Genomic DNA, 15,142 nt, shown 5'->3' with positions numbered 1-15,142 from the left:
TTGAGAGCAGTATGTAGAAGGTGAATCTGTGGAGACAGTCTCTTGTGTTCTCCACTCTCTCGCTTGTTTTCACCTGCTGACATTTGAATGTTGATGTGTTACCTCACAGCATGAGATCCATTCTCTGGAAATGGGGGCCAACCATCTTCCTTAAGTGAAAGACTCCTTTGGATTCCCTGGTTAACCAGGATTTGGAATATGCTATGGATGGACAAGCCATCAAATGAGAGGATAATTGTATCTGAAAGCCATCAATAATATTTATTCCATTTGCTTCTGCCCTGCTGGGTTTAGATGAGTGTAGTTCCTCTGAATTCAGTCTCTGTCTCCTGCTCTGCAGCTTAAGGCTCAGAGCCTTTGAAGGCTCTTGATTACATCTCACGCCACCTACCTGAAATCTGTCTCACATTTTGCAAGTGCAAAACCAGAGACAGGACCAGAGAGGTTCACCCACCTGAAAACTCTGGCAGATGACAGAATTCAAACCCATCCTGGCCGTTCCCTTTCTTGCAGATCACATGGTTTATAATTCAAAATATAGCTGATGATGCTGAAACCATCAATCCCCTCAGCAAGCAGCACAGCTGGTTTCCAGCTTCAAAATGAAAGGAAATTACTGCAGCTCCTCAGGGGTTTAATTAATAGCTCCTATTCTGGTATCTTACCTTTCCTTCTCATCTAAACTTGTGTTATCTGCATTAGAGATTTTCAGTCTTTTCTGATTTGCAGATGCCTTTAACCCCTCTTGCTGAGGTGTGAGTTCCATCATCACTAGTTTCAGGTCTCTGGCAGAATCTTTGCTTTTCTTCCAGTTTCTTTGTCAGACTCTCTCAGAAGTGTGCACAAAGCCCCATACACACACAGATGCCTCCTCTCCTCTTCCTTGTCTCCCAGTTGGCTGTAGCTCTTCTTTCCTTCTTGGGACTCTGATCATATAGTGTATTGTATTTCATTTTTAATGAAAAATGCATTATCTGATGAACACTTGGGAAAAGGTAAGCTGATGTGCCTCTTGGCATTCAGTGTAGGAAGAAATGTAGTCTTGGGACCAGCTGAGTGGCTAAGAGTAAGGGGCCAGCTGGGATTTCTAGAGGCACCTCGCAAAAACTGTGCTGCTCTTGGTCATGGTTTGATTTTCAACTGCTCTTTCTCTGGGACACAAGTAAATTGTGCCCTGGAAAGGGAGAGAGGCCTCATCTCTCTCTGTAGAAGGTCAGAGTCCTTTATCATTTTACAGCAGTGAATGTTGTTTTGCTTGCCAAAGTAAGGGGCTTGCATGAAAGTCACCCTCAGGATCTCTGTCTTATAAATAAATGTCCCCATGACTGCAGTGCTGACCTCCTTCAGAGCTTTGATTTTTATCTGTGCACATGGCAAACCTGCATCCACTTGAAAAGGAACCAGAAAGATTTCCACACTAAGAGGTTATGTGGGTGTCTTCATTTGCTCATTTTAAAAGGAGAACTTAATTCTTCTAACCAGAGGAATTAAAACTGCTGCAGGGAAGGAAGGGGAGGAACCAACAGCCCAGCAGGAACCCATCTGCAGTCTGTGGTATAAGGCATAGGTGGAGGTCAGGTAGCTGTCTCAGTGGAGTAAGTTTAGGGAGTTACTTTTGGACTCAAGCTTCCAAAACCTCAAAACCAAAGAAGGAACAAAGTTCCTGCTGGCAAATGCCACAGGGTCAAGGCACTGATCAGTTTATATGTTCATGTCCCCTGCACTGGTTGGCTTGTAGCAGAGTACAAGCCTCTCCTTCCTAAGAGAAGTTGTCTCTTAGTCTTGGATGCTGTAAGTCCTTATGTGTGCAGCAGAAAGAAATGTTGTTTCATGAAAATTTAACCCAGATAGGTAAAATGTAGTAAGAAAATTATCAGGAAGCTGCTTGGCTTCTCATCCTCAGAGATGCTGCTTGTAGCATCTCAAAGGGTGCTTTTTTTTTTTTTTTATTAAGGTTTTAAAGCAGGTATTACCATTGCAAGGCAGACAGGGGCAGAATCTTATTTTTACAGCCAAGCTGATGTGAGATGAACAAAGATGCTGTTATGTGGCAAACCCAAATGGTTCTTGTGTGCAGGAGAGGCTCTTCCTTCATGATATGTTTGCATTTTAACTAAAGATGGTCTGAAGCAGAAGACATGAGAAGGAAGATGCCTGGGGAAGGGGCTGAGTTGATACTTTGAAATCTTCCTATTTCATTTTTGCAAGTCAAGTGATTTCATACTTATGTACAAATAGAAAGGAGTGGAGCAGGCCAGTGCTCTTGAGTCTGCTCTCTTTTTAATAAGCAGCAACTCACATGAGTAATTCCTGTGATTTTTATGAGATTAATTGATGATCATGTGGTGACTCCTGCAAGAATCTGGACCACAAAGTTTTATAGCAGGTCTCCTAAAGGAGTTTTAGTCAGAAGCAAGAAGGAAGGTGCTTGGAACAGAAGGCAGGACTGTGCAGGACTTCAGCAGGAAAGATGTCAGCAAACCCAGAGCAGTCTGGAGAGGCAGTTTTGGTGGTGAGTTATTCATACATCTGTTGTGCCACAAGTGAGAGTGGGGTGTGTTTGTTCAGCCTGACTCCAGACATGCTGCCTGGATGGATGGATGGATGGATGCTCACTTCCTGGTTTCCATATACCCTCCCTGTTTGCAAAGGGATCCTCCACCCTGTGATACAGGGACATGTAACGTGTTTCTTTCTGCTCACTACACCAGTCATGCAATTGGAGGCTCCTCGTCCTTGCAAGCAGATGAACTGAGCTTTGCCAAAATGCACTGCCCAGCTGTGTTTTCCTGTCTGTTCAAAGCCAGCTACATCCCTAATTAATTCTTTGGGACTCTTCATCTTCCCTTCTTTGCCTTCATACTGGGATAATTTTACTCCAGGCAACAGAATTGCTTTCTGATTTAGCAAACTTTGTCCCTAAGTTAACTGTCACACATCAAAGATGTGAGCAACAACTTGTGGCGACTGCCCATGTCTGAGCAGAATAACCTGGGGCATTAAGTGCAGGGCTTTTTCCATCAGTCATATGTGTATTTGCAGTTATAACAAGAATAACTTCCTTTAATGGAAAAACATTTGTCACAGACAAAAGAGTTTTCGACTTTCAGATGCTCTGCAGACATGTAATTAAGAGAACTGAAAATCTGTTTATTGGTCTTTGTCTGTTAATCATGTGAGGGAAGGGCTGTGCCTACCAGGATGGTTTTGGTAGTTCAGCCCTTAACTTTTTTCATTCCCAGCTATTCCCTTTGTCCCCTCTTACTGTAGCTGGGCTGAGTGGGGATGTTAGGCATTGGCTCAGGGTGCTCCATCATCTTTGGAAGATTTGGGATGTTTAATTCGAGTCCAATGGTGCTTTTTTTCTCCTGTATGCATCTCCTCCTCATCTTCCACTTTTCAGCCCTCTCTGTGGGTGGGAGGATACAGAATCCTGCCTTTCTAGGACTTTAGCTCTAACTCGCACTGGCTTTGAATGGCAGAACGGGGAGCAGGAAAGTGCTGAGGAATGCTCCCTGCTTCTGCTGCACTTTGAATTTAACATCCTGAAGGTTCTGTGGCTTCTGGAGTGCCCCTGCCTCCCCCCAGCTGCCCCAGACCTTCGAGTGGAGGCAAGAGCTGGGGTGGAAAGTGTAGTCTAGGAAAGTTTAGCCAAACTCTTCCAGCTTCAGTTTATTGTATCTATTTTGCTGATATCCACCCTTTAGATAAATAGCACTAAGTTACACACGTTGTGGCTCTCTTGATGTGGTTAAAAAGGCTTGTATTAGCCAAGCTAATCTAACTCCAAGAATAACCCTGGGAATTTGACTGTATCAGTTCCAGCTTCAATCAGTCACCATGTAGTCAAGTGAGAATTGCCTTCCTGGCTAAAAGTGTAGCAACAGTGAAATTTGAAGTCAGTAGGTGGGGATTCCCTCCCCCTCTTTTTTTTCCCCCCTCTTCTTTGAAAGAAGCTCCTGCCCATGTCTGACCTCAGACACCCAGAGCTCTACCTACAAGAAAACAACATTTCCCATTTTCAATAAAAAATCTGTCTCTGTCGGCAGAAAAGCGAGTTAGCTAACAATCCGCAAAGCCACGGTCTATTTATTTACCAGGCTGACTCCCTGATGGGGAAACATGTGGGATCTTTTAAGTCCTTCTTCTGCACAGATGTTGCTTCTACTGCCGAATTTCCTCTTGATCTTTGGTTTGCTGTGCCATATGGTGAAAATGCTGGAGATGTTGTGTGCGGTGGAAGGCGAGAAGGATTCTGCGTGCTTAAAACAAAACCAGTAAAAAATAATATAAAAAAAAATTCTGACTCTTTTTCCCCAAGTTAGCAAAAAAATATTTTTAAAAGGAAATCTGTCAAGCTAGCAAAACCCTTTTAACTTGCACAGCCTCCCTGTTGGACACGTAGCACTGGTGAGATTAAATGCTGATTGACGAGTGTCCCCTCCCTTCCCCCAGCTATTGCTGCCACTTTGCGTATTTGTGTTGAGCTGTAGATCCTGTTGAGGTGAGGAGATAGGGGTTCTGCAAGGGCAAGTAACACTGCTGCTTGCTTTTCCTTCCTTGCCTTCCTCAGAGATCACAGGAGATGTGGACTGTGAGTTGAAAGATGTCTCTCCTGGTCTGTTGGAAAGGAGCCCTGGGGCTGGCAGGAGCCTTGGAGCTCCCCTGCCCGAGGGAGTCAGGGCTTCTGAGGCAGGGGGGGACATTGGGCAGCATAGAGACATCATGCATAGGGAACACGGGGAGAAATGAAACTCAGTGTGAAGATTTGGGTCTCTGTTTTGATAGCACCACTGCTGAATGAGAGCAAAAGGTTGCAGAGGGTGAAGATGGGAGAGATGAGAGGCTCTGGCATTTTTCTGGGCTGGAGTTGGTCTTCTTTGGGCAAGTCCATTAAGGTGTCACTAGAGGAGGTGCATCTTTCTGCCTGAGGCCTTTCAGCTGGTCTTCAGCCTCAGTGGCACTGGTCCATCAGGTCTCATCATCCAAGGATACATCATACAGCTCCTTTAGGAATGTCAGATCAGCATGCAGCTTTCCTAGGCTAGGAAACCATGTGCTAAGGGCTGCTGGGCTGGGAGCACACCCACCCTGAGCTGTGCTTTCAGGTCATTTGTGGGGCTGGTGTTCTGTGGGATGCTTTGCTCTCTGAGGCCTCCTTGCCTGTTGTCCTCCATGTAGGGACTGAAGTGGAAGATATTCCCCAAAACCCCATCTCTGTCTCCTTAGGAGAGCAAGAGCTCTTTCTTACTGGACCAGGGAAGTGGGTCTTTCTGGCACTGCCATAAAAGCAGAGCAGATGTTTTATTAGATATGTTTTCATCTGGTTCCTTGAACAGCATTTTTAGCCAGGAGAGTGGTCTTTAGATGGACAGGTAAAACCTGTTGCTACACCAGCACAGACAGACTGTGTATTAGAGACCAGGCGTGTGTGTAGCAAAAACTGGGAGCCTAATTTTAGAATGAGAGCAAGGCCAGGCTCAGCTGTCTGCCTGGGCCCTATCCCAGCTCCTTTGTGCTGCCAGAAACCTGCCCTCCCTTTCTTGGAGTGAACTGCTTCATACCTTTTTAAGTACAGGCTCCCCTCCAACAAGACAAAGTAATTCCTGCAGTTGCTTTTGTCTTAAACCACACACAAACCAAGAGGTCCCTTGGTCCCTATGCAAATGGTCCATGTTTCCCCCTAAGAAGTTTGTTGTGCTTCCTTTGCAGATGCAGCTTCTGGACAAGTTCCCTATTGAAGGAGGCCAGAAGGATCCCAAGCAAAGAATCATTCCTTTTCTACCAGGTAATGCTGTGGGGAAAGCCCTAAATAAGATGGCTGAGAGCAGCTGGAGACTGCAGTTCCCTGGCTACTGTCTCTAGTACTTTTTGTGACTATTTTTATAAATGCCTTTTCCCTGGGAGCTCATACACCCAGCCTTGTGATACCAGACCTGCATCTCCTGCTAAAATAGCTGGCATGGTGTTTAGGGCTCTCAGGGGATCTTTCATCAGCTATTCAGAGTCAGGTTGGCTCATGCCCTGTTACACAAAGGGATTTGAGGGCTTCTGAGGGGCTGTGTCTTTGGGGTGCAACCAGGCAGCCTGAGCTCCAGGCACCATTGGGGAGACCTCTGGGGACCAGAGTCAGTCTTTGTAATTTCTGGATGCTGTAGCTCTGCAGACACTGTTACTGTACAAAAAGGAATGAATAACTGGAGTTGTCCCTGTGACAGAAAGGAAACAGAAGGAAGGTTAAATGCAAATAGGGATTTCTGCAATGCTGAGCCACTGTCCCTCTGACACCTTTTGCAGAGTGTGTGAACATGATGGATATGCTGTCCTGAGGGTAACAGCACACCCTTCTACATAGCTTCTTCCAGCAGCAGCTGCAGGGATGGCATGGGGGAGATGAGCCAGACCACAGCGTGCTCTTGGCAGTGCAGGCTCTGGCCAGTTCCCTATTGTCTGGCTGCATGATTCTGGCTGTTGGCTCTAAGTTTGGCTCGCTGCACTGCCTGCTAGGATAAGTGAAGTGTTTTCAGCCTGTTAAAAGGTCTCTTCTGTCTCTCTCTATAAAAAGGAGATCCCAGCTCTTCCCTTAAGGTCTGTGAAGAGAAGCTGGGATGGGAGGGCTTAGTCCTCTCCAGGAGCATGCTGCAGTCCCTAACGCTATTTTCAGGCAAAGCAGCTGCTCCAGATGTGTGGTGAGCACAGCTCCAAGGTTATTGGGGAGTAGGGAATTAAAAACCAACAGCACAAATACACAAAACAGCATCAGAGCCACAGCAGGGCAGCAAGCTGCCTGGCAGTGTCTTGGCAGCCTCCATAGCCCTTGTGGAAGGCAGTCCCAGGTTCGGGGTTTGCTCTCTGCAGCGTTCTGTGCTGCTTAGACTCTGTAGCCAGAGGAAGGTGGTGTTGCTGTCCATTTCCCATCTGGGATGAGGAGAAAAGTCTAAGAGTGGGCTCTCTTTGTAGCTGTACCACCAACAAACTCATCGCCAAATCACTTTATGAAACCTCTTTGTGATAAGAATGGATACTGCTGGCCTGCTTTTCTTGCTGAAAAGCATTCTGAGCTCCTTGAGAGCACTGTACAGCAGTGCAGATGGCTTCACATGAGGTGCTGTAGGAAAATCCTGTCTGCAGGTAGCATTTGTTCCTCCTGTATTGACTGTCACTGGCCTATCTGTTCTGTTTTCTCCTAGAAAAATGTTGGCTGACTGCAGGTGGCTGCTCCTCAGCCTTTGTGCAGATCCTAGATTGGATGTCCTGATATATGTATGCGTGATATTTGCAGAGGGTGAGATAAACCCCATATGCCCATTACAACATTTCCTACCCTTCCCACCCTCCAGACACATGAGGGAGATGGTAGTGCCACATGTCCTTGAGGGGAAGAGTTATATCTGGAAAACATTTGGGTTGACTTAGTGTCCCAAAGAGAGAAGCTGCCAGTACAGAATAGACCTCAGCTGTATTTAATTTAAAATTTCTGTGATATATGTTCTACTTTTGATATTGAATCTCTGCCTCTTTCTTGTTGAACTGCTGAACAGCCCTTGTTGCTTTACCCAGGAACAAGGTGACTCAGCTAAATGTCAAACAATGTCAAACTCCGTTAAATAAACTGGCTGCCAAAATTAGAATACGCATGGCATTTCTGCAGCTGGAGCCCTGCATTACGGAAACGAATATCTAGCTATAAACTCCCTTAATTAAAAAATGGCAAGGCAGATGTTTGTACTTAAATCCTGCTTTATGAAGATGTTATGGTCCTGCTTGCTTATTGTGGGCCTGATTCAGCCAAGCTGGAGTGGCTTGCATGCTGTGTTTTGAGTGCCCAGGGTATGCTGTGCCACTTGCAGGGTAGGACAAATCCCCCCATCAGCTCTAGCTTAGGAAGTTAGCATATTCCATCCTGGAACTCCTGTTTGTTGGTGCTCTCCTGAAATAATAATTTGTGCTTGACTGTGATGGAAATGTTTTACCTGTAAAACCAAGTAAAATGTAATGGTGTTCAGAGCCTTGCCCCCCAAGGAGAGACTGGGTTCAGCAGCAGGAAAGTGCAGTTCTTCTTTCCTCCAGCCACCGTCATCTTATTTTCATCAATTTCTTTCTTCAAATATATTTACCCTCACTTCTCCCTTACATAAATAAGGACTTTCAGTGCCATGAAGAGGTGCAAGGAAATTATAAACAGTGTCACGTAGTCCTGTAGAAAATGTCCTGTGGACAATTTTGTAGTTTTGTTTTACTTTTTAAGAGTAAAAAAAAAAAACAACTTGCCTTCAGTTTTTTTGTGATTTTTTTTAACCATACTGAGAGGGCAAAAGTGATATTTTCATCTCCTTTCCTCATTTTATCTTCTTCCCATGAGTTTTTCCATTTTTCTATCTGATTTCTCTTTTCAATGTTGGAAAATCCTGCATCAGGAGGGGTTGTGCAAAAGAAAACTGCATTAGAAACTCTGTGGATTGGCCAGAGAGCATTTTTGTAGCTGGTGGTAGGAATTTTTTTCTTTGGAGGGAGACTGTGGAAGAATGAGAATAAAATTTGCTGCAAAAAAACCCCTCTAGAGCAAAGACAGTTTGTTGCTCTAAGAAGACATGGATGGAAACTGCTGTTTGCATGTACCAGTGTGGCTGTTGGTTGAGCTCGTTTGCAATACACTGATTTCTCCATCACCCCTCCTGCTGCATATCTGAAGAATGATCTTTGGATCTCCCTCCCTGTCAGGTACTTTTACATCTCCATCAGCAGAGAAAAGGGGATATGGATTTGGGCTCCCTTTTCCAGGGATCTTGAGCTAATTAATGAAGGAATTTCAGCTGGAAGGAGAAGACTCATCTGCTGAGCTTCTGGAGACCACAGTGGCAAATGAAATGGCAGAGACAGGGAGATGCAACTCTGGGATTAACAGTTTTGCAGTGGTTGACCCAAGACTCCAGGGCTTGCATTGTTTTTCCTTTCTCTTGGCACTAAGTGGGGGAGCCATCTGGAGACAAAGCTGGAGGGATGTCAGCTCTTCTTGCTCCACTGTGTCTTCCAAAGTGCAGCCCTGGGGAAAACACTCTGCATGGCATGAACTCATTGTGCCATGCTGGCTGCAGATCCCTGCCTTGGAGAGAGGCTTGGGCTTGCCATGGCATGGAGGCCTGGCCATTGGTGATGAGAGCCCCTTGCACTTCCCACGCAGATTCCAGCTTGATCCTTGCTGGAGTTCAAACCACTTTTCACCCCCACTGAAGAATCAGGAGGTTTTTGCATAGGATGTGCCAGAAGGGGAAGATCCTCAGTGGGTGTCTGCTCTGCAAGTTCTGTGCTGCCTGGAGAGGGAGACGTCCTGTTTGAGGAGACTGCTTTGTGTGCCTGGTTTTCCTAACTCTTGGGAAGCTGAGTCCTATCCCAGGGGAGCAGGATCATCACTGCAGGCTGCCCTACCAGTTTGGTCAAGCAGCTGGAGGAACAAGGCTCCAATCCTGGCCTCCAGTGCTTGGAGCCTCTACCAGAGAGGCACCTTCTCTCTTCCTTTTTTTCCCACTCAGGTTTTCCTCCTCCCTTGACTAGGACAAGGAGAGAGGAAATTGTTCATTTTGAGGTGCGTGCTGCCAGTGTAGCTCGATGGCTCTGTCCCAGGGCACTGGAGGGATGCCAGCATGGGGGATGAGATGTCACCCAGCTGCTGTCACCTCACTGTGTCCTGCTGACCTGCTTTATCCCTGAGAAGAGAAACGCTCTGGCACAATCTCAGAGGGTCTCTGGGACTTTCTCCCCCGTGGCTAGTGGGAGCACACCGTGTGCCTGCTGGGGCGTTTTATGGACAGGCAGCAGATTCAGGGTGGCAGAGATCCCTCCCTGCTGCCAGTGCGAGTTTGGCCCTGTTTTCTGCTCCTGCTGACGAGCTGCTCCTGCCGGGAACAGCAGGTGGGAGTGGGGTGAGCTGACACCTGCCTGGAGGCTTTGCCTGGCTGCCTCATCTCTGGGCAGGGCTCCCGGTTCCCCAGAGCAGCCCCAGCGACTCGCAGCCGGGTTTGCTGGAGGCTGTTCCTGCAGTACAGGGGAGTCGGAGGAGCGAGCCCAGCCGAGGGCAGAGCCGTGTGTGAGTCAGGAGGCTGCGGGAAGGGAGAGGTTGGCTCGCAGAGGGCGCGGGCGGCTGTGCCAGCACCGCCCAGATACCTGGGGGTGCTGCCGGGAGCCTCCCCTTGGCACAGTGCGGGAGGATGGGGAACAACCTCTTGCCAATGCCGGCTGGGACCTTCCTCACCTCCGCTTCTGCCACTCCCGGGCTGCAGTGGGGAAGGAGATCTGCCGATGAACTGCATCCCAGGTGCTGATGTCTGCTTCTTGGTTTCGGTTTGAGGTGTTGGGTTTGGATTTTTCCCCTCCCCTTTCCAGTGCTGTCTTTTGGGTAAGACGCAGCTGCGGAAAAGGGCTTCAGTAGGTTTGCAACAGCAGAATTTTGTCCACGGTGATGAGAACAGGGTTGGTTTGTTTGGTTTTTTCCCTCTCACCTTAGTACATTCCATCTTTTCGCCCTTTGTTGTGCTCCGGGCTGGAGGAGAAGCAGGGTTTGTTCAGAGATCGTGTGCGGGAGCAGAGGTGATGGGCTCATCCTCACGCAGCCAGCAGCGCAGGGACCCTCGGATCCAGCCATTCATGTCCTACCTGTGTAAATCGGGACCAGCTCCAGTGAAATTGGGATTTGGCCATGTGTGATTTTGTCCAAGGTGCTGCATTTCAGCAGGGTCAGTGCATGGAAAGTGCCTTCAACATTTATTCTGCCCACCTTGGGAGGCAGTGGGATGATACTGTAAGGCACACACTGGCCAAGGAGGCGCATTTGAACTTTTAGAGGTATTTTTATTGCAGGCTATTTCCTCACTTGGAGAGCTGGTTGCTAACAGAGCATTTAAAAGGAAATGCATTCCCTATCCTAATTCTTAGCTGCATTTTATGTGCAAATTTCAGATTTTTGATTATTCTGTCCTTCATCAGTCTGACCAAGGGCAGCAAGTTATTAATAAGTGATTTAAACTTTTTTTTTCTTGAGTAATTTTGAATTGCTCAGAATTTTATCTCTGACCTTCTCAGAAATGAACACTGTTGCAGCAGTTCAAAACCAGTCAAAAAGTAGCATAAAGATTAAAAAACCCAAGAGAGATCAGATAAAATTCTCTTTATCAATGCACATCTTATGTTTTAGATTAAAGTATAAATTAAGTTATTTGAAACAGTGTTCCTTTAATATGCAGGGGTAGTTTTACAGGCGTGATGGGCATAGACACACATACACTACAGATGTCTGGTTTGCTGAGCTTTACCTGAGTAACATCAATAACCAAGATGTTCTGCTGTGCTTTTCTGAATATGAGGCAACAAACTCCCAGAAGAAAGAGGGCTCTGCCCCCATCCCCTTCCACCACCTGCAATAAGTGAGCATAGCAGTCCCCTGTCCCCATCTCTGAGGAGAGGTGACCCATGGCACTGTGGCATGAGATGCTGTGGGCTTGAAGAGCTATGGACTACGGAAATCTTTCAGGGGGCCATTCTATAATGCAGTTCCATTTCATTTTAATACATGTATTTTACATTTTCCTGCCTGTTCTCTGAAATCTAGGTTTAAAACCAACTTGTGTTTGAGCCTGGATATTGTGTTAGGAAGACAGCTAACAGGTCCTTGGCTTCTTTCCACTCCAGCTTATTTAGGACTTGGGTGATGCTGAGCTTCTGGTGAGCTGCCCTTCAGCAGCTCCTATTGTTTGAGTTCACAGTTTCTATTGTGTCTTTCTATTTTCTGCCTTGCTAGGAGAGCTATTGTGGAAAATCCATCTCCTGTCTCTCACAAGAGGAGAATGGATTTCCTGTCGGCTCTGGGCTTGAAGGGAAAGCAGGGGCTGCCGGGAGGAAGCGGCTGTTCCTCAGCCGGGCGGCCAGAGGATTGATGGGTTTGAGGGGAACAGGCCTATTCTTTTCTGTAGGCTCTGTGGAGATATTTTTAGGGTTTAAGTGTTTACTGGTTGAAAGACAAGTCGTCAAGTGTGAGGTCATAGGATGCCCTAAGGCTGCTGCCTATTGAAAAAGCTGTGGAAGAGGCAGAGCTGCCCACTGAGGAGGGAGCTGTAAGGAGTTCCCTGGACTGGAGTGCAGGGGGCTGCTGGCTTTGCATGCTGAGTCTGTTTCACAGGCTGGGCCTTCTTGAAGGTCTGTGGGCATTAACAGGGTATGAATCAAGGGTTCGTACCCTATTAGTGCCTGAAGGGTTCATACCCTGTTAATGTCTGGTTCTGATTCCATTACAAAAGGAAGAAGTGGGAAAAATAATGCTGAAATCTTCCCAAGTACCTGGTCCTCTTCCCTCTGTCTCTTCTGAGTCCTTTCTCTGCATACAGATCCAAAACCCACCAGCTGACAGCTGAAATGAAGGGCTGGAATAGAAAAAAGCCACTGAATCTTTTTCTAGGGCTTGTATAAACCCAGTCTTCTCACACAGGTTAAGAACTCATGTTTTGCTCAGCCAAAAACTACCTCCGGGCATAAATCAGCATATGCAAAACATGATATGCCTCTCATTAGACTACTCGAATCTCCTGATGAGGATTTTGTAATGATCAAGCCACAGTTTCTAGGGAAAACAAAGAATGCAAAGGGATTTGGGTCTGGGTTTCCTTGAAGCCAGAGCTAATGGGGGTTATTTATTTTTATTTTGTAGCTCTGGATGCTAGACTGAAAGGCCAGGGAAGGTTTTCAGTATAGTCTAGCTGCCTGGACTCCTTGGGGAAATATACAGACGTTTTTACTCAGAAGTTAGTTGGATTTTGATTCTTGTTTTAAAAGGCAATAAATAAACACGATTATAGACTTGAAAAGCAGTTTGGGCTGCATTGGGCTCGTCGTTTCCTCAGGCAGCCATTCCATATGAGTGTGCCCTCTACTACTATAATTACTTTTTAAAAATAACTCTGCAAGTCTGTAATCTAAAGTGGGTGGTATGTAGCAAGTCTGAGAGCATTCTGCATTCAACCCACAGACTGGGGAGAGGGTGACTTTATATAAGGGCTTGCTTGTCTTCCTCTCTGGTCTGAAATCTGACTTTTTCCCACAATCCATCAACAAATGGCCCATACAATGAAAGTGCTTTTTAACACAGTAGTCAAGCTTGCCAGGGACTCAGATGTCTTTGCAGCCCCACAGGCTCTAGATATTCCCTCTGGATATTACTTATCTACCTAATCTTGTCTTTGTTGTGTTCAAATTTAAGTTGCCTAGGCAATACAGGAGAGAAGAGCCCAGCTGAGATTCGCAGCTAAATAATAGTCTAGACCTATGTTTGAGTCTGTTTTCAGCCCACTTTGCCTTTTGGCTGGGCCAGCTGATTTATTTATATACTCACATGCTTAAAATAGGTTGTGATTATTTTTTTTCCTGTAGATTGGAAACAATGAACCTGGGAATTTGCTGCTGGATTCCTCCTGCTTTATTTTCTCTATCTATTGAGCTTTTTAGGTGGTGATGTTCTGTGGTGTGGTGTGTTTGCAGACCTCCCTGCTCCACAATGCAACTTTTTCCAGGCTCTCATGAACATTGTTGTTACTCATAAGGGGATCTTTATACTCAGGAGCAGAGTGAGGGGATACTGCAGCCAGGGATTTGCCAAAGTTAATCTATTTTCACTATAATGAAATAACCCATGGCCATGTCTACTCCCCTGTGGGGTTTCTTTTTTAGAGTTTAGTCCAATTTAAAGGGAAAGCTGACGTAGAGAGAAGGAAATAACGTGGGAATAAGAAAGGGGAAACCAGGGGTAGGTAGAGGAGGAAAGTCCTAGAAGTGGGAAATTTTATCCTCTTGAGCTTATCCCATTCTGAGAGGTGCTAATACAGGCCTCAGGCTTGTAGGCAAGATTGAGGTAATTAATGTTTGCCCTCAAATTTCAGTGGGTCTGAAGTTAAGCACTTGCACCGTGTCATTTTCTATCAGGGTTTTGCCACCTCTAAATAAAGAGCAGAAAGTTACATTCCTTCTGCTTTTACATCCTAAGCATTGGCAAGTTCAGGCTTGCAGGGAGCTTCTTGTATTCCGGGCTCTGAACAGTACAGGGCTGACCTGGAATGAGCAAAACATTTACAATCTGGTTTGCCCATGATGGGATTTTATGGTGTTCAGGCTGGTGGGCACACTTCATTTTTTCACTGAGTGCACTGTTAGATGTGATTCCCACCAAATTCTTCCAACTCTTCTCACCAAATGCTGGGTACTTTGGTATCATCTCAGGCAAGGAGTAAAACCATCAGACTGGAGTACAGGGGAAAGGCATTTGGGCCTATTCCCAGTGGGCAGTGTCGTCATGGCTGGTCTATTTAAGTTGTTAGATGTGGAGAGCAGAAGGAAGAATGTTCCTGTATTAATCCCGCCTCCTACAAAACGCAGCAAATGCAGATTTGTGTGTTTAGCAGATTTCCTCTTGGGAAAAGAAGTCTCCTATAGATAATAATCCTTGCAGCAACATCTCCAGTGAACGAGGCTTTGTCTGAAGAACAAAGAAGAAGTCGCAAGCTTGAAATGTGCCTGAATTTCCTGAGTGTGCTCGCCGCTGTGTACAGGCAGGAAACTCTGTCAGTCTGCTTTGGATGTTTGCTCTGAAGTGGCATAAACAGAGTGTCAGGTCTCCTGGGATCCTGATCTGACCCGTGGACCAGGGAATAGGGGTTCCTCTAAGCTCCTGTGAGAAGGACTGCCACAGTCACAGGCAGCTCTGTGGCCACATCCCTGACTGTCCCATTTCCCCTCTGGCCATATCCTCCGAAGATTTTGGGTGGATGCAGGGGCCAGCAGCAGAGGTGAGTGGTGCAGCTACAGGAGACCCAGCACACGTGAGTGTTAAGCTGCCAGCCAGCAGGGAACTCATTTCCTGCACAATTATGGAAACAGCTGATCTGTGACATTTTAAGAAGAGGAGAAAATACAGGGCGGGGGAAGGAAGGCCCTGGCTACGTAAATATTTACTCATGCACCGTCTTCTTCCAGGGTCTGGGACAAGAAAGGGTTGCTTGCTGCTGGCTCTGGCACATGGTGACAGGCGCTGGGGGAGCCACCAGTGGGCTGCCTGCAGCTGGAAGCAGGACACTGTCTGCCAAGCAAAAGCTGCTCTGCTGGAGTG

At 46.5% G+C, this 15,142-nt stretch overlaps 1 protein-coding gene across 3 annotated transcripts in view; it reads left to right on the top strand.

Annotated features, from left to right (window-relative positions):
• Positions 1 to 15,142, top strand: part of SH3PXD2A (SH3 and PX domains 2A) — a 245,071-nt gene that overhangs the window by 63,018 nt on the left and 166,911 nt on the right. For 2 of the 3 annotated variants that reach the window (XM_050976023.1, XM_050976022.1), the window contains exon 3: positions 5,713 to 5,788. In XM_050976023.1, coding sequence (XP_050831980.1) covers positions 5,713 to 5,788 — 76 coding nt within the window. Of the gene's footprint in view, positions 1 to 5,712; positions 5,789 to 10,203; positions 10,313 to 15,142 lie in introns of those variants that run through there. The other variant, XM_050976024.1, reaches the window with a different exon arrangement.

The sequence above is a fragment of the Serinus canaria genome, chromosome 6, assembly GCF_022539315.1.
Source record: "Serinus canaria isolate serCan28SL12 chromosome 6, serCan2020, whole genome shotgun sequence".
In the NCBI taxonomy this organism is placed as follows: Eukaryota; Metazoa; Chordata; class Aves; order Passeriformes; family Fringillidae; genus Serinus; species Serinus canaria.
The sequence above is the reverse complement of the archived record's forward strand: the minus strand, read 5'-3'. Positions and strand labels throughout refer to the sequence as shown.